Source organism: Cricetulus griseus (genome assembly GCF_003668045.3).
Source record: "Cricetulus griseus strain 17A/GY chromosome 1 unlocalized genomic scaffold, alternate assembly CriGri-PICRH-1.0 chr1_0, whole genome shotgun sequence".
NCBI classification, from domain to species: domain Eukaryota; kingdom Metazoa; phylum Chordata; class Mammalia; order Rodentia; family Cricetidae; genus Cricetulus; species Cricetulus griseus.
Genome location: NW_023276806.1, coordinates 239,581,730 through 239,609,303, shown reverse-complemented (window position 1 = coordinate 239,609,303; position 27,574 = coordinate 239,581,730). Strand labels below are relative to the sequence as shown.

Genomic DNA, 27,574 nt, shown 5'->3' with positions numbered 1-27,574 from the left:
GAGTGCCATCCAGTGGTAAAATACAGAAGTGATTGTAGAAGCATGGAAAATAAACAGTTGACTTAGAACTTTTTTGAACAGACACAAACAGCAGGTTAGGAAGACAGAAGTAAAGACATAACATTTAGACAAAATTACATGCCAACAAGCATCTTGAGGCTTTTAAAAAAAACATTCCCTTACTCAATAATTAAAAATAAGGCCAGGAAACACATAAAATGAGATACCAGATAGTAACCAATAGGAGAGATGTCTCAGCAAGTTGAAAACAGCTTTTATGAAGCTCAATGAGCTTGAAGAAATAAGAGAAATGTTTCAATAGTCCAAAAGAGAAACTTAAAGGACAGAAGAAGTTTTTAGGAATAAAGCAGTAATTTTTCAGCTTCAAAATACACTTAGTATAATTTGAAGGGCAATAGAGGCTTCCATGGGAAGGAGATCAAACAGAAAGAAAAATAGTGACATGAGGACAGTCTATTCAAAAACTTACAGTTGGACAAAAGAAAAGAGTGGGGAGGGATGAGGAGCTGCATGACTTCAGGTACAATGTGAAGACAGCAATATCAGTTATTTGAGTTTAAAGATGACTTGAGAACACCAAAGAAAGGATATAATAACAGGAAACTTCCCAAACCTGGAGGAAGATACAAATACACACACACACACACACACACACACACACACACACACACACACACACACACACAGGAAAGTCAGGGGTCACAGGTCAAACATAACTCAGTGAAGTCTACCCCAAGACATCTTATTATGAAGATCTCTTAACATGAAAGTCACAAGGTTGTGAGAGAAGAGAAACCAGTAATTGTGTAGGTATGTTCCAGTTTACCTGACAGCCAACAAAAACCTAATAGTCTAGAAGAAAGCAGGGTGAGATTTTTTTTTCACCATACCAAAGAAAAATCTATCAACAAAGAATTCAGATCTCAACCAAACTATCCTTTGGGAATGACAAAGACATTTCCAGACAAATGGAAGCTGAGAATTAGGGTGATGTATTGTTTATGATTTATTAAAGCTTGCCTGGGGATTCAGAAAGCAATCCCAGCCTCAAGCTATAGAGATCAGGTGGTGGTAGTACATACTTTTAGTCCCAAGACTCGGGAGAAAGACAGATAGATCTCTGAGTCTAAGACTACTTTGGGCTACCAGAGAGTGATTCAGAGCTCATGCCTTTAATCCCAGGATTTGAGAGCTATAAAGATAGAGGCATTCAGTCTGAGAGTTAGTCTCTAACCATGTTGAGGAGAGCATATCAGCTTGAGTGAATCTGAGGAACAGTGAAGTCAGGAGCACTCTGAGGATCGCCCCTTTGGTCTGAGCTGAGGTAGAGGTAGGAGCTAGTGACCTGTTGCTTTGCTTCTCTGATCTTCAGCTTGAAGCTTGAATCCCAATAACTGTCTCTGGATCTTTTATTTTACATGCCTCAGAGAATATACATATGTGTGTGTATTTATATGCATACCCACATATATATACATGCACACTTATATATGTATATACATATATATATAAATATATATATATATATATAATGTATCTACAAGGCATACTAAAGGAAGAACTTTAAACAAGAAGAAGGCTATGATAATGGCTAAGAAGAGAGCATAGGAAATTCACTGATAGAGTTTATAAAAATATGCTAATGTTTAAATGAAATGCATAAGCCATCCCTAGTATGGAGCCTATAAATATAATTAAAACAATAACTGTGTTAATACATGACAGGCAACATAGAAATGTAAAAATAGGGACTAGATTAATGGATCACTCACTAAAGTGCCTGCCTCAAAGCATGAGGATGTTAGTTCCGATCCTTAGAACCCATGTAAAACAGTAGGCCCATGGCATACTTTGGAATCTCTGTTGTCGAGGTATTCCTGTCCGACCACCCACTCCCAAATACCCACTCAGAGTCTTAATATTAACTGTAAATGCTCAGCTGATAGCTCAAGCTTGTTGCTAGCTAACTCTTACATTTAAATTAACCCATAATTCTTATCTATGTTTTGCCATATGGCTTGGTACCTTTTCTCAGTATATAAGTTCACCTTATTTCTCTCTGCATCTCTGGTAACTCTACTGACTCTGTCCTTACTCCTTCCAGCATTCTGTCTGTGTCAGGCTGTCTCTCCCAATCTGTCCAGCTATCACCCTATCAGCTTCTTAATAGCAAATAGAGCTATGCATTTTCATAGTGTACAGGGTTATTCCACATCAAATCTCAGTGATGCGGAGTTAGAAGGTAGAGACAGATGGACCACTGGAAGCTTGGGGCCAGCTAGCCTGGCCTACGTTGTGAATTCCAAGCCAGTGAGAGGCCTGTCTCCACACACACACACACTGTACATGTGCTTACCAACAACCCAAACACACACGGAAGGAAAAAAATGCAAAATGGGACACTGAAATTCAAAATGTAACAAAATTAACTAATATCATATAACCATGTTATGTCAGTTTTTTGTCTGTCTTTATCTCAGTAAGCATGTTGGGTTGCTGTTATTTAAAAGTATATGGCTATGAACAAAATATTTTTGTGTGTATTTTGGGTGGTATACTCAAATGTGTAGGGGAGCACAAGTGAATTCTAGTGTTCCCTCATGTCCATAGCCTGTATTGTGTGTGTGTGTGTGTGTGTGTGTGTGTGTGTGTGTGTGTGTGTGTGTGTGTGTGTGTATGTGTGAACCTAGAACTCATTGATTAGCTAGTGTAACAAACCAACTTGCTTCAGGGATTCCCCTCTCTCTGGTTCTTGAGTGCTGGCTTGTAGGTGTCAGTCTCCAGACCTTCTCAGGACATGTTTTACATGGGTCCTGGGAATCTAAACTCCTATCCTCACATGTATACCACAACAACTTTATTTACTGAGCCATCTCTTCAGTCCCAGAAAGGTGCATTTGGTAAGCCCTGTGGTAATGACAGGGTAGAAATTTATACTAGAAAAAGAATTCAAGAATCAAAGCATACTACCACCGTGACTAACATGAGTACCAAGGAAGACTGTGAGAGAGGGAGAAAGAAACTACAACAATATTAGTAAACAGTTTAGCCTGATTAAATCATTAATCAACATATGACTATATCAAATATTACTTGGTATCCTTTAAATGGACATTTTTGCTTAGTTTTTCATGATAAAATTTCTCTGTGTAGTCCTAGCTATTGAGGAATTCAATCTGTAGACCAGGCTGGACTTGAACTCATAGATCTGCCTGCCTCTGTCTCCCAAGTGCTGGGATTAAAAGTGTATGCCACCATCTCCCATCGAAATGGACAATTTTACTGTTTGTATATGATGCTTAAAATTAGTTTTTAGGGTCAGGAAATGGCCCAGTGCTCCAAGCCTACCGACCTCAGTTTAATCCCCAGGACATAGTGGTGGGAGGAAGAACTGACTCTCAAAAGTTGTCCTCTGACCTCCACACATATATACTCTCACACAAATGAGGAAATGCAGAAAACATTGTTTTTATTAGTTCAAATTAGGAATAAGCTTGCTTCCGATGTCAATCCCTTCTCCCTCTCCTTCTCCCTCTCCCTCTCCTCCCCCCCCAACATCCCACCTGCTCCTAGCCATCCCCCCTCCACTCCCCAGGCAGGGTAAGGCCCTTAAAAGTGGCTCCCCAAAGTCTACCATATCATCCTGGGCCAGGCTTAGGCCCTTCCCCTTGTGTCCAGGTCAAGAGAGCATTCCTTCACAAGGGCTCTCAAAATCCCTTCTTTTTTATTTTTAAGACCTTACATTTTTAATACAGCGTGTTACCCCTGTACAAATGGAAAAAAATTAAGTTCAACATTTCTAGACCAATATGGTTGTTAATTTTTGTACAATGCCAACTCAACATGGTAAACTGGGATACTTTTTTCCAAAGTTGACAGCACAGCTAAAGTTTCCAAAAATTCAAATTATATATATATATATATATATATATATATATATATATAGAGAGAGAGAGAGAGAGAGAGAGAGAGAGAGAAATGGCATTATGTTATGCATCAATAGCAGCAACAACTTTTCCAGGTTCTGCAGTCATTTGAACAAAATTGTAGAGACATCCAGCACTTTCCATTTAAAAAAAAAAGTAAAAAACAAAATCCCAGAAAAACAGCACAATTCTGTTACTCTTGTGGTACCTGGCACGATTTTTTTATATAAATTAGCTGCAGAAAACATTTTTATGAACTTTTAAAATTCAGGGTCAATAGCAGAAGAGCATTTAATGACAAAAATATATCTGAAATTCTATAGTGGGGCTCTAGTCCCAAAAGCAGGGTAGATGATAACAGATTTCCAGGCCTTGTTCCTGTCACTCCTTCCCACAACAATCCCAAAACAAAGTTCAAAAGATGTTTGCAATACTAGAGATTTCTGACTTCTTCTTCCTTGCAGGCTGTGATCCAATGTGGAAAGCACTAGCTGTGGGAAGACAACAGCCCCCATCTCCTGCCTTTATGGTGTTAACAATTAGTGATGGAAGGGTCTCCAACATCTATATACATTTATTTGGGGTTAGGAATGTAACTCACTGATAGGATGCTTGCATAGCACTCTCAAGGCCATAGGCTCAATACCCAGGATTGAAAGGGAAAAAAAAAGAGACAGAAATACATATTTATAATCATAAAAATGCAATGCTAAAATACTCATCAAAGAAACCAGAATCAAATTGTACTTACCAGAGAATTCTAGAAGCTCTTCAAAGGAAATGGAATTTAAGCAAATCCTTTGCACAGGTGAACTGATTAGAAAAGCAAAAAGAGAGAGAAATATGGGAAAGGGCAATTTATGCAAAATGGAGAGTGTATGCCCATTCATGAAAATATAAAAGTACTTGGACTGTCCAAGGAATGCAGAGGCAGACCAGGCTGAGAGCATGCTGTGTGAGGTTGCTGAAGGGTGTACTGGAGGTCTTCATTGGCCAACTTGTCTATCAAAACTTTTAACCCAGATAGGCTTCAAACCTTTTCACACAGGCCAAGGGAGTACACAGGGAGGAGAGGTGAAGGTATTGTAAATACGGTCTCACTCACAATCTTTAATACCTGCTGCAAATTGCTTAATGGATTTTAATAGCAGCCATTTGTCATGCTCCTTTGTATTGTTATTTTATACACATACATCACACACACTCACACACACACACACATACACACACACACAAAAAAAAATATGCTCAATCCCTAATGCTGGACTGTTAAAAATCCCTGATGAAAAAAAATTTGTGACACACTTCATCATCCTTGAAGCTTCCATTGTACCCTGGCACCAGTACACAACTGTCATCGACTTCATGTTCTGCCATCTATGACAGGAAGCAGAAGAGAGGATCATGACAATGAATAATGTGGACAGGGCTGATGGAGGAGGTCCTTCTGTGTATATGTTTGTCTTGTTGGTTGATATATAAAGCACTGTTGGCCAATAGGGAAGCAAGTTAGGTGGGAATAGGAGAGAAGAAGGATTCTGGGAAATGTAGTAAAGAGCAGAGTCGCCATGTGATTCTGGGAAGAGAGGACGCATGCTGCTGGCATCCTCTATAAGATAAGTCTTTATAAAATAAATAGATTAATGGTTATGGTTGGTACTTAAGACAGAGCTAGCAAATAAAAAATCCTAGTCATTGGCCAACAGCATTGTAACTAATAATAATCAGTGTTATTTGGGGGCCCTAACATGGCTGTGGAACTCAGGCGACTGGCAGAAAGAGTTATCATTACAAATGGTGCCCTCAATGTGTGGCACGGATTTCCACTTAAAACTTGACAAAAGCTTAAAAATGGATATTAGAAGCAAAAGAACAGAGACAAGCACAACTTCTTGGTAGCAGCAGTTTCTTAAGTGGTCTCTGTTTTGCTAGAGACAAGCAGAGACTCGAGCGGCTCCCTTAAGGAAGGTTTCCTAACTCAGCATAAGCAGAAAAAACCACAGGGATCTTTTAAGAGGCCCTGCTAACAATTGTGTAAGAGCAGCTGGCAGTGGCAGTGACCACATTTCCAAGCCAGCATCATGCTCCTTGATGGCAGCATAGACCAAGGCAGAGAGCATAGCTCTCAGTGCTGGCGATAAACATACCCAGCCATCTTGAAAAGACAGTGGCTAAAATAGCCATGGCTTTAGTTTTAACAATATTATTTAGGAGGTAAAAGACTCATAGCCAGAAAAAGATAAAGGTATACAGTAATGACAGATTCAGCGGGAAAAGGTAAAACCTCTAAAGTTTTGCAGTGTGTTTAAAAATATATGTAGGTTTGTGAGAGAAAAGAAACAGGATAAAGTGGAAGGAAGCAAGGAAGGAAGGAAGGAAGGAAGGAAGGAAGGAAGAAAGATAAAAAAGTGGGTGGTGGTGGCACATGCCTTTAATCCCAGCACTCCAGAAGCAGAGGCAAGTGGATTTCCAAAGAGAAACCCTGTCTCAGAAAAAAAGAAAAAAAAGGAAGTAAAATAAATAGAATAATAAAAAGCCAGGTAAAATTGGAAAATACTCACAAAGTCTGGATACTATATGCTATATTATTGTCTTTAAATTGTCTGATTGCCAAGGAAAGAGCTACAGCTGCTAAAATACATTTGATTATAGGTGCTGCTAAATTAATCCAACTTATATATTTCAAAAATACTTTGACTTCTAAATTTAAATATAAAGACAGGTTACTTAGGAAAAAGTTTTTTTGGGTGGGTTGTTTGTTTGTTTTTCGAGACAGGGTTTCTCTGTGTAGCTTTGGCCTCGAACTCACAGAGATCCGCCTGCCTCTGACTCCCGAGGCAGATTAAAGGCGTATGCCACCAACACCCAGCTTGGGAAGAGAGTTTTTGCTTATGTTTCCACAGAAATTGTAAAGCTATGGATTCCTTCCAGACTAATATGGTTTGATGAATCAAGACCCCCTGAAACAGTTTCCCAGGTGATCCAACATCTAAAACAGCTGAGATGATACAGCATTACAGAGAACAAAAACAAGGACCTGGCCAGGTTTCTGTGTTTTATCATGATCCCCATGGTATGGACATTGCTCCCAACCAGCAGGAATGAACGATGCCCAAATTCCCAAATTTATAAATGTTTGTTTTCATTTAAATGGGGTTGGCTAAGTGATTAATGATCACAACCAATATCTTTTTAAAGGTAAAAAGGAAAATAAATTATGGTATATAAATAATACTTTGTATTGAAATGGATTTTCATTTATTGATACAACTTTAAGGTCAATTTTGTGATATTATATGTCTCCTCTTGTTTAGGTATTGTGTTTATACAGTCTTTTAAAATGTAATGCATAATTAAATACAGAATGTATATAGTCAGTTATAATAGTCAAAACTTACAGTTAGGTTAGTTAGGTTTTCTAGATATGCAGAGATGTATTTGAGATGGATAGATATTCTTCAAACCTTTCAATGACCTACAGAATATATGACATTTAAATGATTTAGGGTTTTTCAATGCAGTGAGACACAACTGCTCCTGGCACACCAATTATATCAGAAAGGAGGATGGGCATTGAAGAAAGTCGTTATGCAGTTTGCTTTCAACAAGGCAAGATTAGCCATTTGGGCAAGAAAATGCTCTTGCCTGGACTGTTTGTTGCTGTATAAACTGAACATGCAGGACCTACAGGAAAGTGACTGCTGAACTTACAAAACAAGGTGGACAGTCCTGAAGGGTTCCTGCTTTATGGAAGATTCTGCCAGACATTCTGCAGAACACAAAGGAAATTGACTGACAAACTGCCAATGCAGGCAGACAGTTTAAAATTTCCTGCTTCACTGAGAAGTCTGCCAGACACACTGTAGCCTATGGGATAAAGATGGATGTTCCAACATTACAGAGGAACTTCAGGTGACTGTCCAGGCAGCGAGATGTCTCTGTCAGATCTAGAGTTTATATATTATCCTTCTGTGGTCTTTTATGGAGTTGAAGACAGATAGCTAATGGTTACAGTTTTCTTTAGTTATTATAAAAGATAAGTTACATATAAGACTCTAGACTCATAAAGATAGGATAGATGACAGAATATCTTCTTTAAATCTTGCTAAATGTTGTAACTATAGTTCTTATTTGATACTGTTTTGTTATATATTTTACTATGTTAATGTTAAAACCCTTCTTTTTATTTAGACATAAAAAAAGGAAGTGATGAGGGAGGTCCTTCTGTGTATATGTTTGTCTTGTTGGTTGATAAATAAAGTACTGTTGGCCAATAGGGAAGCAAGTTAGGTGGGAATAGGAGAGAAGGAGGATTCTGGGAAATGTAGTAAAGAGCAGAGTCACCATGTGATTCTGGGAAGAGAGGACGCATGCTGCTGGCATCCTCTATAAGATAAGTCTTTATAAAATAAATAGATTAATGGTTATGGTTGATACAACTTAAGACAGAGCTAGCAAATAAAAAATCCTAGTCATTGGCCAACAGCATTGTAACCAATAATAATCAGTGTTATTTGGGGGCCCTAACATGGCGGTGGAACTCAGGCAACAGGCGGAAAGAGTTATCATTACACAGGGTCACAGAGCAGCCATTTCTACCATGGGGAAGAAAATATAACTGCACACATTCCAAGAAATCAAAGAAGGATTGTGGCGTGGGGGAATTTTAGGAGAGATGACAGTTGTGCTAAACCGAACTGAGGAGGGATGAAAAGTAGAAAGGCATCTCCAGGCAACTCAAACTACTGGAAAGGAAGCAGTCAGGGGCAGAGAAGATCAAAAGCTACAGAGGACCCCTCTGTTCCCCACATGTCTGTGCTGGTCACAGGAGGAGAGGCACATGGCAGCTTCCTTTCCCCATTTCTCTCCTTCCCTCTTTAGTGAACAAAAGTACGTGGAATTTCTCAGTTTGCCTCATAGTCTGCAACTCTCACAACAGCCCTGGATTAGAAACAGCATAGCTTAATATCCAACGCGAAGTCCTGGGGAAATAATGGAGATGTCTGCAGCTGTGTCTCACTCCTTTTGAAGAAGTCTTTTTATTTTGGGGTGTTGACTGACACAAAAAGTCTCTGAAGCACAGTTTTCCAGTGTGAACTGGGACCACCTGGAAACCTCTCTTATTTATTCATGCTGAGGGAGCATTTTCCTAGACCACGTACATGCTCCAGCAGCAACAACAACTGTGCTGAAAATAAAATCTGGAGGAAACAATGTGATTAACCGTGCTATTATTTCACTTTTTACTGTGCAAGCAGTTTTTCAAGGGCACCTAATCCTGACAATTGGATTCCGTCAGGAGAAGCCTGTTTGAAACCAAAGCATGCATTAGTAAGCAGGTGAGATAATAGTGCCCGCAGCGAACACTCCCTACTGACAATGAGAAGCTACTGTTTTTCATCATTCAGTTGGCTTTAAGGTTCTTTATATAATACTTTCCCTGAAGCTTTTAGACACATTACGGTATGCTCATCTTATACTAAATTCAAAGGGGGTTAGTGATGGATGGAGCTTGTTTTATTAATATGATATATGGTTTAGTTATATTGCCCGTGAAACTACAATGCAACCATGCTAAAGTACATGGATAACACTGGGCTCAGTACTCACTGGACACGAATCTTGGTTGTCTACTGAGGGGAAGGATGCTGAGACAGAGGGTCTCAGTGTGGATCCCTGGCTGGCCTGGAACTTTCTCTGTAGTGCAGACAGGCTTCAGACTGGCTGTGCCCTTCCCATCATTGCCCCCCACCACCCTCATCCCCCAACCCCTGCCTTCCCAATGTTGGATTACAGGCATGTGCAACCATGCGGGGCTGAGTGTTGGCGCTCTTCTGCAGACCTGCCTGTCTTCTCATTTCAAGCCTGGTGCTTGCTGTGAGACTCCCAAGTAAAACAGTCTACACATTAATTCTTGGTACAATACCTGTTTCCAAGTGATTGGTCCACCATTAGCCATGATCATTTTTAGTAAGGTCACCACTGACTATTATTGTTTTTTATATATGAATACTCTATGTAGCTAATGTTCTTAGTCATGGGTAACCAATTTTTGAAAAATAATGATCTAGATAAATTTCTAACTTTGTGGAATATGCATACGTGTGTGTGTGTGTGTGTGTGTGTGTGTGTGTGTGTGTGTGTGTGTGTACATACATGCTACTGCTTCAACTACTCAACACTGACATTATTCAAAATATCCTAGAGTACCCTCAGTGAAGTGGATAAATTTGAGTGTTCTCAGCAAGAAGAAAAGAAAACTGAACTCCACAAGATGATGAGCCTACTATAATGACTGATCATTGTAGGGATTGCACCATGTTATCCTATCAAATCTCAAATTCCACACATTAAACACAAGCTATTTTAACTGTCACATCATATACCTTATTGTTATTAATTTAAAAAGAAATGATACTATTATTTTAAGAATTGAAACAAGGATTTGGGAAGCTGTCTGAGGTACAAAACAGCATTGCTCCGCGCCATACCTCATCCTGTACACCTCTCTTCACTGTTCTCACAGCATCTACACTTTATTCCACTGGGCCTATGGAACCTTAATCTTAAAATCAAACTTCCACCCATGAATCCCAATGCAGCATCAATTTCTCAGTGGCTATGCCCACTTTCCTTCCATGTTACAGGAATGTCAACACCTGGATCTTCTGTCCCTTCACCTGTCCCTGGACTTCTGGACTCTGTTAGAAAGAATTTTCTGGTCACTCCAACTAATGACATCACAAATACATCACATTTAACTTCAATTAAGGCCTTACCTCTGCTGGGAAATCATCCTCACAGGACCGCCTTCCTTTCCTGACCAGTACTTCAAACATCTCCTGTTCTTGTAAATTCCCAACTATGCAGCCATTTCAAGCTAGGGGACATTTTTTTTTAAAGCTACAGATTTATACAGATATAAATAAATAAATATAAATAAATAAATCTCTCACCCACCCTCTCCTGTCCTGTCCTCTCCTCCCCTCTCCCCTCCTTTCCAGTCTTCTCTTCTCTTTTGAAGTTGAGTATCCCCTTTGTATTATAATAATCTTCTCAAATCCTTGGACACAATGGCTACAAGCCATCCCCACCTTTTAACACGATGCTTCATGTCTTCCTGTGGACTCACTAACTCCATTAACATTTGAACATATTGAATGATATATGTTAAAAAAAAAACACAAAAAGAAAAGAAAAAGCTGTCCTCTCTCCTCACTGGATTCTACCCTTTGCTTCTGGAACTGCTTTCCTTATGCCTTTTCTTTTTTCTATAAATATCCAAGCTGGTGAGTGTGCTTACAGTCTGTACTTTGTATATTTTTCTAGCAATCTGGCTTCAGTCTCTGTTGCAGACACCCAAACTGCTGTTTCTAGCACTGCTGACTGTTCCCAGTTGCTATAACCCAAAGGACACTGTCTCTCATCTTCTCATCCAATTTCCTGGGTTCCCTGTTTTGTTTTCTGCCAGGGCTCTGGCAGAATTCTTTCCTCAACTTTCTTTCTTCACAGCCTTTTCCTCCCTGTGGCTTAAGAATTCCCAGGCCAGCTCTTCTCCCCTTTCCTGATCTCTAGACCAGTCAATACCTCAGATTCTCTTCGAGATCCCTCAACTACAAAAGGCTCAGATAAAAATGGAACTTGTTTCTTAAACATGTTGCTCTGCCCATGGCATATAAGGAAGTGATCCATGCTGCTGTGAAAAACTGTACTCCTCTGTTCATCGTCTCTGTGCTCAGTGTCCATGTGTCATTCTTTCAGCCCCATTTCTCCCAAGGAACATGTTTTCCTTCTAGAAGGTATAGGAAGATCGTATTTTTCTCTTATTAGGTACTTGGCACACCAAATTATATGTGTTCGAGACTGAATTGCATCCATTAAGTTCATGAGAGCTAAAAACTTATCCTTTTCAGAGGTGTGTGTGTGTGTGTGTGTGTGTGTGTGTGTGTGTGTGTGTGTGTGTGTGTGTAGCAGGTGGTAGTGATGTTCAAGTAAATACCTTTTTTAAATAGGTGGTTCTTTTTCACAGTTTGTCATATCTATGGAAACACCTAGTTCATGTGTCAAGTGTCTCACTTCAAGAATCAAAATTTTGTTTCAAGAATCCACTTGGATTTTTATCTTAGCTTGTTTGAGGTGTGGTAGACAATCTCTTCTAGTCCCAAGCTCAATATTTTATATAAAATCATTTTTCCCCACAGACCGTACCATATTGGCTTCTCTTCCAAGGAAAAAGAAAATTTCAAAATGCAGAAAAACAGTCTGTTTTGCCTTTGTAAACGTCTTAATTGCTGTTCTATGGCTATGATGCAGCGCCATAACCAAATGCAACTTGGGGGAGAAAGCATTTAATTCACTTACACTCCCAGGTAACAGTCCATCACTAAAGGAAGTCAGTGCAGGAATGCCAACATGCCAGGAACCTAGAGGCAGGAGCTGATGCAGAGGCTATGGAGGGCTGCTGACAACAGACTGGCTCCTCGGGTCTAGCTTAGCCTGCTTTCATATAGAACCCAGGACGACCCATGGGCTGGACCCTTCCCTGGAAGTCACTAAGAAAATGCTCTACAAGCTTGCCTATAGCTAGATCTTATGGAGGCATTTTCTCCATTGAGGCTCTCTCTTCTATAATTCTAGCTATATGTATCAGGATGACATAAAACTAGACAACACAGTCCTCACTTACTTTTAGCCCAAGATTCTCTCCCTTGCAATCTTCTTGACTCTTCTAAGATATTGTTCCTCCTCACACTAAGCGTGGAGTGTGCCCAAATGTTATCAATGACACTCAGTGATCATACTTAGGAGCTTTGGTCTGAGCAAACCAACCTTCCTCTTCAAGACAAATGCTAACTGACTCTTGAGTAAACAGGCATTTGGGGTACTCCCTCAATAAAATACTGAATGGGCCCTGCTGCTAGACATCTGATTCTACAAGGATCTATGCCTTGCATTCTCTTTAGGCAATCTTATAAATCTTTATGTAGTAGAAATCTGTTAGCAATGAAATTATACTTGTTCATAGGTATACAAAGTATTTTTATAGTGAAAATAGTACTGGCTGGCTTTCTGTATGACTCCAAACATTGTATTTTATTGTTCTATAGATATCAGCCAGCTGTAAGTTCACCAACAAATTTAAACATTCAGAATCACTTGCATATGTGTCTAGCCTTCAGTGTTTTCTTTGGAATAGTGGTAAACTTTAATGGTTTCATCTTTAATTAGCTAAATAAAATCTTCCATGCATGTTTGCTTTATACTTGATTATTTTGTCATGATTCTGTCATCTCAAAAGTATAGTTTAACTGTCTGTTGCTCATAAACAAAATATATTTACATATTCAAAGTAGACCAAGCACAAACTTTCTCCATGAAGAGAACAATTAGGATAATTCCATCCTGTAGCACAAGCAAGACAAGACAAGGAACTAGAACAGTGGTTCTCAACCTTCCTAATGTTATGATTCTTTAATACAGTTCCTCGTGTTTCAGTGACCTGCCCAAGCATAAAATTATTTTGTTGCTACTGTTATGAAATATAAATAAATATATGATATCTGATATGCAACCACCAAAGGGATCACGGCCCACAGTTTGAAAACCACTGAACTAGAGTAACACTGAATTGGTAAAATGAGTACCATGATAAGAACAGGACAATGGAGTTTTAGGATTTGCCCAGTTCTCATAGTCAGATGCCCCAGAAATTCCAGTGTCTCAAACTACTTCTGAAGACCTGGAAGTTCTCTGAAGAGTGGCTGATATTTATTCTTCATCGAAGGTTCAAAGAAATTGGAGTTTATTGTCAGTGGAGGATGGTAACAACAGAGATAAATGCACTTTATATTTCGGCCATCAATTGGAAGGTGCTGTCCACTGTTAAGTCTTCTTCATTCAGTTGACCTTCTCAGTAAATTCCTACAGACATGCTCTGGGGAAGGAGCAGTCCTGGATAATTCGAGATTCTATCAAGTTGGCAATTAAGATTAATTATCAGGATGTTCTTTGAGATCAGATTTCCTTAGCTGGAAGGCTGCTTCAAGAGTATTGGCTCAATTCATGTCTCATTAGAAACATTTCTGGGAGATATCTCATTGGGTTCCTACCAGCAAACCTTGCAAAGTTGAAGTTCGCCATGTTTGATAGCTTTCTTTGATGACTTCTAAGTCAGTTTTAAAGGAAAGATTACTTTGGGGACTTTCCAACCTTCCCTCCTATGAGCTGAAAAGCAACATGTAGAAAAAGAACATCACACTTAGAGTGACAGGAGACCAACACATTGCTCCACAGTGAGCAAAAGGAGACTTTAAAGTGACTCACAAGATACTGAAGCAGCCTTCGCTATATTCTGATGATATTCCCAGATAAATATCCTTTGTCGAACAAAGTTATACATCCTTTAAGACTAGACCACTCCTCCCCCATCACTCCTAGGCACATTTCAACTTTCTTTAGAAGCTATCAGATTTTTTTTATTACTTTCATGTCACTTGTTTAAAGACTTGTCTTTTCTACTTTATTACCTCACTTTAGGGCCTCAATAGATGGCTCATCTGATCTTTCAGAAAACTATAGTTGAACACCAATGTGAGGGGTTCACAACCCCCAATGACTCTAGGTCTAGGGAATCTGACACCTTAATCTAGCCTATCAGGGCACCAAGCACCAGCACACATGCATACATACACACACATACACACATTCATGCACTCATGCACACACACTCACATGAATAAATAAATAAAATCTTTAAAAAATAATCAAAAGCCAGACAATAAACATATCTATAATCCCAACTCCTTCCATAGGCTGAGGCTGGAGAAATGAAAATCCAAAACCAGCCTGGACTACATAGTTAGCCATATCTCCAAATAAAAAAATAAACCAAAAATATGTTATGATTTTTAAAAATTGGCATTAAGTGCCAATATTCACAAAGTCTATGGGCATAGGCATGCTCATTCGTTTATGTATCATCTGTGGCTGGTTTCATGCTAACATGCCAGTTAGTATATAACAGGGGTGTTACAGCCAGGAAGTTTAAAACAGGATACATTTTCCTCAGCCTGTTCCTGGAGAGAACAGTCTGGGGATGCTTAGTATTGAGGGCACACATATTCTCAGGACCTAGAAGTTAGTGAGCACGGATACCTGTTAGAATGAAGCTGAATGAACAAATATAAACAAAGATGAATGCACACAAAGAAAGGCTGAGACAATTTTTGAGACATAAGTAAATAGATGCATTGTAAGTTATAAACACACAAGTATTTATTTGATCTATTTATTCTTACTAAATGGATAAAAGCTGAAACTGTGCAACTGTTCTTTGTGGATTAGGGCCATATGAGCGAAGTCAGTGAGCTGATTACCTTTGTCATCTTGACACAAACCTGAGTCCCCTGTGAAGGGAAAGCTCAATTGAGAAAGTGGCTTCATCAGATTGACCTATGGGCGCATCTGTGGTCATTTTCTTGTTTTATGATTGGTCTGAAAAGAATTAACCCACTGTGAGTGGTGCTACTACTGGGCAGGTGGTCCTGAGTTGTATAAAAATAAGTGAGCTGAGAAAGCCATGGAGAACAAGTCATCCTCCTTCCTGGTCTCTGTTTCAGTTCCTGCCTCCAGGTTCCTGCTGGAAGCTCTGCCTTGGCTTCCCTCCATGGTGGCTTTGGCCTGTAAGCCAAATAAACCTTTTCCTCCCATAGTGTTTATCTCAGCAACAGAAGCCAAATTAGGACAGTCAGAGTTACTAATATCATCAAGTACTTATCTGAAAGCATTGTTGAAATGAGGGCTACTGACAGGGTATGTGATGAGGGAAGGGCTCAGAAAGCAGTCCCCTATATGTGTTGTTAGACCCTCGAAAAACTCAAGTATCCGGGGTCCCAGGCCACGACTGCAGTCACCCCAATCACCAGGCGGATTCGAGAGTTTGCTGCAAACTGCACGAGGCTTTATTGTAATTTAACAAGCTAACCCCATGTTAGCTCGGGTCTTTCGCCCACCCATCATGGCGGATGGCTAGAAAAGACGGCTCCTAGGGCCTCCCAAGACATCTTATAGGACAGCGTAAGGGGAGTATCTAGGGGTATGCACAGGCTCACGATTGGTGTGCCTCCAGGCTTGGAGGGCTTGCCCTGTGTTGATTGGTCAACTGGTTGTTATGGTCCATAGGCCCTCCCAGGGTGGTTGCTATGCTCTCTACATCATTGCTGTGCGCTTGTCCCTAAAGCACACCCAGAGTCATAAAGCATAGCACCACCAGCTAACTTCTGATTGGTTCCTTGTCATGAGGCAGGCATCTGACTTTCTAGTGACTAACTTCTGAAGGGTTCCTTGTCAGGAGACAGGCATCTGACCTCTAAGTGACCAAGGCAAGTTTATGGCAAGCACGTGTTCGGCTGTTATGGCTGCTGAAAGGGGAGCAGGTCCCTTCAGTGTAAGCTATGTGCCTGCTGAAGACCTCGTCTTCTTGAATCATTTGTAGTTACTGTGAGACCTTGTGCTCACTTCCAGGATGTATGTTAACCTGAAACTACAAACAGTGCCAGGCATCTTAACCCTCATCCTCACCCTCACCTAGGACTGGGACTTGGCAGCCAAGACAGGAAGATTTCATGTTCGAGGCCAGGCTGTGCTGCATAGCAGGCTACCATCTCAAAAACCTAAAATAAATAATTAGTCATAAGTTGTAAGCACATGAGTATTCGGCCTTTCTTCCCATGTACAGAATAAAGAAGATTGCTAAATGGGTTCACCCCAGTGTTTCTCCTGATTGGTTGTTACTAGTGACATAAAACAAATGAAAGAGGGATTATTAGTAGCACTGATGAAGGTTCGGTGTTGTCTTTCAGAAAGCAAGAACACAGGTTTCCTGTGCCCCCTCCAGCCTTCCCACTACAAGCAACGAGTGTGTGGAGACTGCTTAAATATGTCAGAGACTTCCTCCCACGACTCCTTCTACGATTCCTTATCAGACGTGCAGGATGAGGGAAAAAGTGCTGATGCCTTCCCTGGGCTCTCCGCGTTTCTCAGCCAGGAAGAAATAAACAAAAGTCTTGACCTGGCCCGCCGAGCTATAGACAACTCTGAAAGTGAAGATTTTGATTCAGAAAAGGAGATTTCACAGATTTTCAGCAAATCTCCTGTAAGGCTCTGTGAAACTCCATCCCACGAGGAGACCAAATTCGGAGAGCAGACGCCCTCAGCAGGACCTCAGCACAACAGGCCAGCACCTGTCCAGCCTCTGGCGGGAGAGCAAGCTGAACGGATCAGTTCCCCAGCTTCAAGGAGGAAACCTGGGGTATCACCCCTGCTGGCCAGCCCCAGCTACATCCGGAGCCTCCGCAAGGCTGAAAAACGAGGTGCAAAAATTCCAAATCCAAGTGCAAAGCCCAAAGCTGCCCAGCAAAACAAAGCTGGTCCCCAGGGCCAACTGTGCGACAAGGCTGCTAGTTTCATTGAGGAACTGACATCCATATTTAGAGAGGCAGCCAAGCCAAGAAACAGAAGCCCAAATGGTGAGTCTTCGTCACCAGACAGTGGGTACCTGTCCCCTAAAAACCAACCATCAACACTGACAAGTGCTTCAGCCAGCCAGAGCCCCACTGGAGACCAGATAGACCAACAGGAGATGGAAGCAGAGGTCAAGCTAGCCCAGGGCAGCCTTTGCTACCAGGCACACCAGACCCCAGATGAGGCCTTGCCACACACCCACATCCCTCAGCCTCAGCCCCAGAAATCCCGGGACTTGCCCTCTGCACCTCGGTTCATCCAGAAGCTGAGGAGCCAAGAAGTCGCCGAAGGAAGCCGAGTTTACTTGGAGTGTAGAGTCACAGGAAATCCAACTCCCCGAGTCAGGTAAGAACTCTTTTATTATGAAGCTTGAGTGATTTGGGTGACTTCCGATGTTACTTCAGGTAGGGAAGAATTCTTGCGTTGCTAGTTTTCTGGATGCTAGGATAGAATTTTTTCAAACACCTGCCAGACAAAAGCACGCCAAATGGCCAGCACCACCAGGTGTTGCCCTGGGCGAGTCTGTATATTCAAAGAAAAGGCAATGGACTTGAAGAGGCTATGGGGTTGTTATATGGGAGTCTAGATTTTATAGAACCTGGAGGGTGTAAAGTGTGAAAATGATTTATCCAAAGCATAGAAAAAAGTGTGATTTTTGATCACGAGTCACTGAAGAAGGTAAAAATTATCCCAAAGCTAGAAGTTACCCAGTAGTGCAGAGATTAAAGGGTATGCAGACCAAGCAGAGGCGAACCCCAAATAGACATCAGTCCAAGGCATGGGTCAAATTGCCATATTAACTAAAGACAAGCCCAACATCCACATTTTCAAGGTGATGCAACCAGAGTAGACAGAATTTCTGTATGGAAGAACAATAAACCTAGCCCAGGACAAAACTGGGCTTAGTCCTGGACACCAGAGCAGGGCTCAGCCAAAGATGACAGTGAATTGGGTGCAGACTTAGGGTCAAAAAAACCTCATACCGTCTCCATTATGATTCCTATAGACTCTTCCTTTTAGACTACAGGATGTATGCCTTCTTGTGTGCAAGAAAAGTTCAGGAGAAGAACCTTGGACCCATATTGCAGGGCTTACAATCCGAGGTCTTCCTTGGACTCCTGCTGTCCCTTAAATTCAGACACTTTTGGGACTTGGTGTCTTCCTTCTTGAGATGGAAAGTATAACAAAACATCACATTCTATTTGATGATGGTTGAATTAAATCAAAGCAATAATGAATTACTGTGGCCTTGTACCTAGTGTTACCTGGTCTCTTTATTATATCTCATTTCTTAATTTCAAGTCAGGATTAGACTCAAAAATGAGCGTTCATTGACTTCTCCGAATGTTGTATCCAATCTATATGAATGTGTGAAAGCAAATTCAAATAATTTAGTTTAGAAAAATGATAAAGTAGATGAGAGTAGCTACAAGTCAAAACAGAGTTTATACTTTGGGCTTTTCCATGTGTGCTCATGCTCACATGGCTGGCATTGGTTTCTTACTTCACAATCACTGCTTAGAATAAAAACAGTGTTATTTACCTGCGAACTTAGTGTCAATTTTTACTGTATTTTTTTATATTTTACAAAACTGACAGCAGGGGGCAGTAAGAACCTTCTTAATGTATTTACTGGGCTGTTCTGTAGTCTGCATTTACGTATTTTCCATGGCAATTTGATTGTTTCTTTCAGATTCTACTTCATCTTTTTAAAAACCTATCAATTTTATGACAAATAATCAATGAGAAATATATCCATATGTGAGTCAAAGCAGTGCTACTGGTTTTGAAACTGTAGGGTCCAAGTTATATTTATGCCCCAAAGAGCACATAACATTTCAAAACTGACCAAAAGCCCTTAGCACCAAGACTCAGTCAAATGAGCAGGCCATGATTCCCTGTTATAGTAACTCTTACAGAACATCAATGTCATGCCTAGAATTTTTGGGATAGGGGAATTTCTGGGTTTAGCGATCAATTTCGTTAGTAGAACAGTATTATTAAGAATTTTCTCATGTCATCCCCCAGCGTACCAAAACCAACAACCAACCTTCATTAGACATGGCAAACTGTCTCCTTTGGCAATCATTAACCCTTTGGTAAAATGCTTTGTTGTCCTTTTTTCTTTTTCTTTTTTTTCTTTTTTTTTTTTTTTTTTTTTTTGGCTAACTGACCATTTTGTATCATTTAGGTTTTAGTTTTGTTTTATTTTGCTTTCAGAAGAAGAGTATGAATGCACAGTGAGGTAGGGTGTTTTGTTTAATTCCTGTTCGAGGGATCTTGGTCATCTTGATGGTGTGCTTAGAACGCCAAACTCCGCGATCATTAGACTTTATAGACCATCTGAGACACGTGATGGTCTTCATGGAAAATCTTCTGTGAAGTTAATTTTGTGTAAGGAAAAAAACCTTTCGTAAAAAGTGCTCACACTAGGGCATTGGAACCTTACTCAGCCTGTATCAGTCTGGGGACACTAACCTATATATTAATAAGACCTAATGGGTTGGCAGGGCACCTTCTCAGGATCCAGAAGTAGTAGTTGATTGTCTTGGGAAATGGAAGGGAGTGTCAACGAATCTGAAGCAATCAATGGGCAAGAGCCCAAAAGAGACTGATTGATGCATGCGCAGACACAATGTGTTGAGTAGTTGGCAGCTATCCTGGGAAGGGACAGGGTGTGGCTGGGTGGCAGACCAGTGGAAAGAATGCACCTTTGGCAAGTATGGCAGCAGGTGCCAGAATCCAGAGGTCGTAACTAGAGCACAGTAAGAAACATGAATTTTCAATATGAGTATGAGTAAGCAAACAGCAAGACCACAGCTCCTGAAGGAAATACGAGTGCAAGGAATAGATATTCAATTCTGAAGAAATGGGGCAGAAATTTAGTGCTGTGTTTGTGCTGGGTTCGGAATAAAAAAAAAATTAATCCCAGCACTGGGAAACAGAGGCAGGTGGATCTCTTCTGAGTTCAAAGCCAGGCTGACCTAAATAGTGAGTTTCAAGCCAGTCAGGGCTACATGGTGAAACTCTGTATTAACATATAAAACAGAAGGAAAACCCAGAGCATTATCAAACTAATAAATAATAAATTAGATAAAGTAATCCCAACTAAGAAGAGAAGTAAGAGGAACAACAAAGAGAAGCCAGGCTAGTCATTTCAAGGTGTTGCTACTTTAAACACAAGCACCCTCCCACTGCAACAAATGTCACAAATAAGACGTGAAAGTGGTGCTCTTTCCCTCCTTTATTCTTACATACTCAGAAAAATCTCAACAAGTAAAGAGAAAATATGTTTAGGTGGTATTCAAATGGTACATAAATTATTTGTCAGTAATTTTAAGTTAAAAAAAAAAGATTTATTTTCATTTATTTATGTGTGTGTGTGTGCCTATGGCTCAGAGTGTATGTGAGTGTGTGCGTGCATGGGTATGGTGCCCCTAGAGGCCAAAAGAGAGCATTAAAGATTTCTGTGAGCCATCTAATGGGATCTGAATTCTGGTTTTCCTGACTGAGCGTAACCTCTGAGCTGTTTCTCCAGTCTCATATAAGTCGAACTGTGTTACATCATCAGACTGTTTATGTCCTGTCCTAATCGTCCTTTTTCATCCTTCAGAGGAGCATAGGGACAGGGCACCTAACACAAATCGCCTTCCATGGCTCTCTGCTCTCAACTTTTGAGTAGATAAGTAGTTCATAAAACCAGGTTTTGGTATGTGTCTGTCATCCCAAAGGCAGAGAACTCTGGAACCTTAGGATAGCCTGATCTACATAGGAAAATGTAGTCTCAAAACAAACAAAATGACTATTGGTATTATTTTTAAAAAGAGAGTCCTCCTCCTCCTCCTCCTCCTCCTCCTCCTCCTCCTCCTCCTCCTCCTCCTCCTCCTCTTCTTCTTCTTCTTCTTCTTCTTCTTCTTCTTCTTCTTCTGAGACAGGGTCCCAGTGTGTAGTTTGGCTGCCCTGGAACTCACTCTGTAGGACTACACAGGACCCGACTGGCTTCAAACTCACAGAGATCTACCTGCTTCTGTTTCTGTAGTGCTAGGATTAAAGGTGTGTGCTACCATGTCTGGCTCACTTTCTGCTTTTAAAAATATGTTTCGTAACAATTGTATGTTTTAAGCCACTTAAATTTAAGAGCCTAAGATACAAAATTATATGATAATGCATCGAGTCATAAAAAATGCTTAGTTAGTCACAGAATCTGGAATGTAAGCCAGTTATCCTTATTCTTTATGCTGTGGTCTGGGTCCATAAGAAGGTCTCACCATTGAATGGCTGTTTATGGCTCCCTGGAAAACTCCAGAAGTAGAAGTGAAGGGAACTACCATGCTTAAAAATTGAGTCATGGAGGAAATCATATTCCAAATATTTTCAAAAAATGTAAGTATGTTATTTTTAGAATATTTTCTGCATAAAAAAGGCCACGGTTCTTCACAATTGTGGCTCTCTTCTTCAATACATTAACAATAATTAGTCAAGATAAACTTTAAAAGAGTGTACATATTCTCTACTTAACAGCTGTAAAGAAAGCTAAGCCTTCTAGCTATGAACAATGGTCTATACACTTCCATGTGCAGATAATTTTAAGGTAAATGTATATTAATGGGAAATATACTTTCAAACACTGTCTTAGTTAGGGTTTCTAATGCTGTGAAGAGATACTATGACCACAGCAACTCTTACAAAGGAAAACATTTAATGGGATGGCTTACAATTTCAGAGGTTTAGTCCATTATCATCATGGTGGGACATGGTGGCATGCAGGCACACATGGTGCTGGAGAAGGAGCTGAGAGTTCTACATTTTGATCCACAGTCAGCAAAGGAATCTGTGTCCACACTAGGCATAGTTTAAGAATAGGAGACCTCAAAGCCCAAAGTGACACACTTGCTCCAACAAAGCCATACCTACTGAAACAAAGTCACACCTCCCAATAGTGGCAATCCCTATGAGCTTATGGAGACCAATTACATTCACACTACCACAAACACTTACCTACTACAGTAAAAAGGGATCCAGCACATGCTTCCGTATTCCAGTTGTAGTTCCTCATAACTGATGCTTATTAGGTCATCCTTTTTTAGCCTCGTAAAGTTTTATTTAATATATGTAATTGCAATTAATTTAAACCTTTTCTTTCTATAATTAAAACTCAGCACCTCCAGTGCCTCCAAGTAATTAACATGAACAAGACCTTAATCCTCATCAAAAGCCAAAGCAACAAGATTATGCATATGAAATCCATGCAACAATGTCTGTGGATATTTCCATTCCCTCAAGGACAATCGCAATAAAATTATACCATTGATCTTTATCTTAGTGAGGGTATCTGTATGTGGTACAAGCCCACTTGTTGACTGTGATGGTATGGGAAAATATGGCAACAACACCATTAGCCAGTAGGTTTTAAATGTGAAGATACAGATTGAAACATCAATATACCACTGGATAAACAAAATGAAAATAATCAGCAATTACATTTGTTGTTACTACAACAGGAAACGTAGTTACAAATAATGTGGAGCACAATTCTGAGATGCAGAAACTTAGGCTTCTCTCTGCTCTCTCCATACACAATTTCTGTGCCCCAAAGATTAAAGGTGCATGGTCTGCTTGATGCTTTGCTCTCTCTTCTATCCCTCTGTCCAATACCTGCCACTTGGAATTCTCCCTTTACAATGTAGGCTAAAATATCTGTGGAGTTTAAACAGAAGTCTCTGATTGATGAGACCATTGAATCTCTTGCTTTAGACCTTCAGAATATGAAATAGCTTGGTACTACTGACCCAGGAGATAGTGCCCCTGTTTGCTGGAATTGCTGTTTCTGCCTCACCTCATTTTCTGGGCTCCACTTTCTCTTCTTGGGCAACACAGGGGGTGTGACAAACATATTCATGATATCCATGATAAGGCTGCTTGGGCTGCTATTTCAGTAAATCAAGTAGCAATCGTCAGGGCCTGCAAGATGGCTCATCAGGCAAAGACATTTAATGTGAAGATTAATGGGATCGAAAGTCATTCCAAGGACCCAAATGGTAGAAGGAGAGAACCAGTGGCTATAGTTTGCCCTATGGCCATCACACACACACAGGCATGCATGTCCACATACACACACAACACAAGATAAACGATGATGATGATGTGAAGATAGACATATGAGAGAGGAGAGATAAGTAGATGATAAATAAATAAATGATACATGACAGATAGTTGTAAAAGATTTAAATACATAAGTGACCAAGTTCTATGTTCAAGAAGAATAAGCAGTCAAGAATTTTTGTTGGCAAAAACTGTCATTGGTATCAGTCATAAATAGCAGAGGCCAAATTGGGCATTGTCATCAATTTATCTCTCAGTGGCTGATTTTCCATACTTAAAAAGATAGCTACTGAACAAATATTTAAGTAAATTTACCTAATTCATAGATAATCCCTTTAGAATTAAAAGTTGACTTACAAAAAAAAAATGTCAGCAAGGTCTAGTCGCTGTTGTTGGTTGTAGATTCTAACACAGGAGAAAAACGCTGGCTGTTAAGTTTTAAGGTTTCATGTCTCATTGGCCTTCCTAGTAAAATAATGTTTTGGGCATTCAATAATATATTAACACATATTAGCATCTCATTTATAAAGTCATTTTTTATGATTTCATTCGGACTGCAGAGATGACTCAGTGGTTAAGAGAGTTTGCTGTATAATCATATGGACCGGAGTTTAGATTCCAGCACCAGTATAACAAGCCCGGAGTCCTACTAACACCTGTAAGTCTGGTTCTGCTAGAGTCAACACTGTCTTTTAGCTTCTGTGTATGCACACAAGTGCATGCTCACACACACACACACACACACACACACACACACACACACACACACACATAATTAATTTATGAATTACATCTGTACCACGAATAATAAAATCCCAGCGACAGATATTGGGGTACAAGCAGAAGATCAGAAAAACAAAGCAGCTGGCCAGTAGCTCTTACCTCTACCAAGGCTAAAATGCAAATCCTGTCTTCCCTGAGACTGGAAACTAACCATCACACGTGACCCTTTATATCTTCCTCATATGCCTCTCTAGTGCTGGGATTAAAGGTGTGAGCTCTATTACTCTTTCAGACTGATTCACTTTCATGTAGCCCAGTGTGGTCTTGAACTCACAGAAATCCATCTGCCTCTGTCTCCTGAGGCCTGAGAGTAAAGGTGTGTGCTGCCACTGCACAGCTTCTTATAGATAACTAGTGTGACTGCCTTAGCATTCTGATCCCCAGGCAAGCTTTATTAAATCATAAACAACATGTCACCATGCCATCTTTTTAAAATACATCCCTTTGTTACTATTGATTTGGTATAAACCCCTCCCCATATTCTATCTTCTCAAAGCTCATTGAACTTGTTTCCTTTCTTTAAAATCCTTTGCACTGCAATTTCCTTTTTTACAGCTATTCACAACCGTATGCAGATAATGGAAGAGGATACAATAAGTCAGCATTACTAAACAGACAAGTAGCTCCTAAGAAACACAAATTCATGTCCAACGGCACTTCTGTGCCTATTTTCAGAGTCCTGGTTTTGAGTGTCAGGGTCAGAATCCACCTTCCCTGGTCTCTGGATATGGCTCCTTTCTAGCAACTTTTACCTTATGTGGCCTTCTGTCTTTTAATGGCTGGGGTGGGGGTGAAATAAAGTTAAGGAAAAGTGATTTCTTCCAATCACCCCTCCCCCATGCTCCTAATGGTCTCCCCACCCTCTCGCTAACCTCGGTGCTGTGAAGGTCAGCCATGTATTGTGACTTACTGTCAACTTGGAAAGCAGTCCAAACACAGACCTCTTGACTATTGTATTCTGGAGGCTCGTTAAATTATTTCTTAAATTGTTTCTCCAGCTTCCTCAGCTTGTTTCATAGGTACCTGTTAAATATTTGCTAACGTCAATTGGAGGTAGTTTCCCAACACTTTAGCCACTCCTTGTTTTTGTATTCCAATAATTTTCGCAGGAAGAGAACCCTAAAAAAAAATGTGAGTAGCAAATGCAAGCTTTCCCCGAAGCTATAGATTGGATTTGATTTGGTACTGTCTCACTTGAGTATTATACCACACTGTAAAGGTCTCAAAAGGAAAAGAGTGATACTTAGCAGCCTGAAATTGCTGTTTTATAAAAAGCTGACTGTGACGCTTCAGATGCCTTCACAGCCAGAGCTGCTCTAGCTTTCAAACCTTTTGTGGAGCTGACTTAATTTCTTCATGACCCACTTCTTCATTTGCCTGGGGTGATGACTCACTACAGAGCAGAGTATGTGCAGGTATAATTACAGCAATTACAAACTGTCTTTAAACAGGTGTTCTTTGGGCTGTTAGGAGTTACACTGTAAATATAACTGTGCCAAATACAATTATGTCTCAAACCAAGTGCATCTTACTGTGTGAAGCAGGATGCAAAACTGTTCTTCTCCTTGGTGTGGTCAAGTGATGTGTAGCCATGGAAATACCTCTTTCCTGATTAATTTTAGTCCTTTGAGCCACAAAATAGTGGTATGTTTAATAATCTGCTGGAACAAAAGTGAACTACTAGCCACATGGCTTTTCACTGATAGAGAAATATAATTGCTAGCCTTCCCTGGCAGAAAAGTGACCTGACCTATTGAGAGTATGGAGACCCTAGTCATAAAGCTGGGGAAACAGCATTGGACCGAACCAATCCCTCTGAATCTGGGTACCAGCTAGGAAGCCAAGACAGTCTATGGGACCTCTAACAGTGAAGGCAATCTTTAACCCTAGAGCACAAATGGACTTCGGGAACCCATTCCCTATGGAGGGATACTATTGCGGCCCAGATACAGCAAGGAGGGCCTAGGCTCTCCCCCAAATGATATGATGGACTTTGACGGTCCCCCGTGGAGGACCTCACTATTCCTGGGGATAAGTTGGGGGATGGGTTGGGGGGAATATGGGAGGATGGGAGAGCAAGGGAATGGGGAGGATGGATATGTAAATATGAGTAGTAATTAAAGAATTTAAATTTAAAAAAAAAGAAAAGTGACTAAACACAAGTGGGACCTCACTTTGATCCTTCTGCATGAGTTCCCACAGTGAAGGCAGGCTCCACATAGCTGCCCTTGGTCACAGCAAACTGCTTCCACTAGTTCTGTGATCTTCAGCGACATAGCATACATAAGGATACCTAGGAACTGAGGGGTTTCCCCTAAAGGGATAGATAGCATTTAACCCTGGCTGCTAGAACTGGCAAGCTGTTTCTAAGGAGCGGGAAAGAAGTCTGGGGGAAGGCTCTCACAGTAACAGGGAGAATCTTCCAAAAGGAAGGTGGAAGGGTGAAGGAGAGAAAACAGAAAAGAAAACCACTAATAAAAAGAAAATTTGTGTTGGAAGGAAACAGAATCTTCCTGTAAAGAAAGATCTTGAAAATCATTTTTACCAGAAGAGAGGTTATCCTAGTCTATGTGTATCCATGGAGAAGGTTCCAACTGTTCTTCTGCAGAGAGGGCAATAGACTTGCAGTTGAGGAATTCTATGGAGATGAAGTGGGAAGTGCTTTGTCAGCCTTCACAAGGATGAGCAATTCTCCACATCATTTCATGAATCTGATTATGATGAAGGGACCAGTAAAGGCCACTCAGCTCTCTAGAAGGATTAATTATGTGAGGCTATTAATAAAAAAATTAGAAGACCTACTCAAGGTAAGGTTTTCCCTAGATATAATTACTCCCTTCAGAACATTCCAGGACTGTGCCCAGCAGAACCATGGGACACCATTCCAGCTTTATTAGACAACACAGTGAAGTCAAATGGAGAATTATATACCCCATAAACTAATAGAAAATTCTTCTTAGACCTTTGGCCATCATCCTGAAGCCACAATTTAAATGAACTTCTTTTATTTTTCTTATGCACTTGCTGTAGTTAAATCCTCATGTGCTCCTTCTGCCGGCAATCTCAATGGATACATCAATATTAATAGGCCACATTGCTTGAGTACTTATATGGGTCAGGCTATTCTTTTACATCTTCATAAGCACCAGCTGACTAATTTCTATATGGTAGATACCACCAAGTTATGGATTCTGAGTTGGGTATTTTGCTACAGTTAGCCT

At 40.4% G+C, this 27,574-nt stretch overlaps 1 protein-coding gene across 1 annotated transcript in view; it reads left to right on the top strand.

The window, feature by feature from the left end:
- Positions 1–27,574, top strand: part of LOC118239332 (palladin-like) — a 246,941-nt gene that overhangs the window by 39,356 nt on the left and 180,011 nt on the right. Inside the window, exon 2 of the mRNA XM_035451444.1 lies at positions 16,808–17,813. Within this exon, the coding sequence (XP_035307335.1) occupies positions 16,885–17,813 (929 nt within the window). The 5' untranslated portion in view covers positions 16,808–16,884. The remainder of the gene's footprint in view (positions 1–16,807; positions 17,814–27,574) is intronic.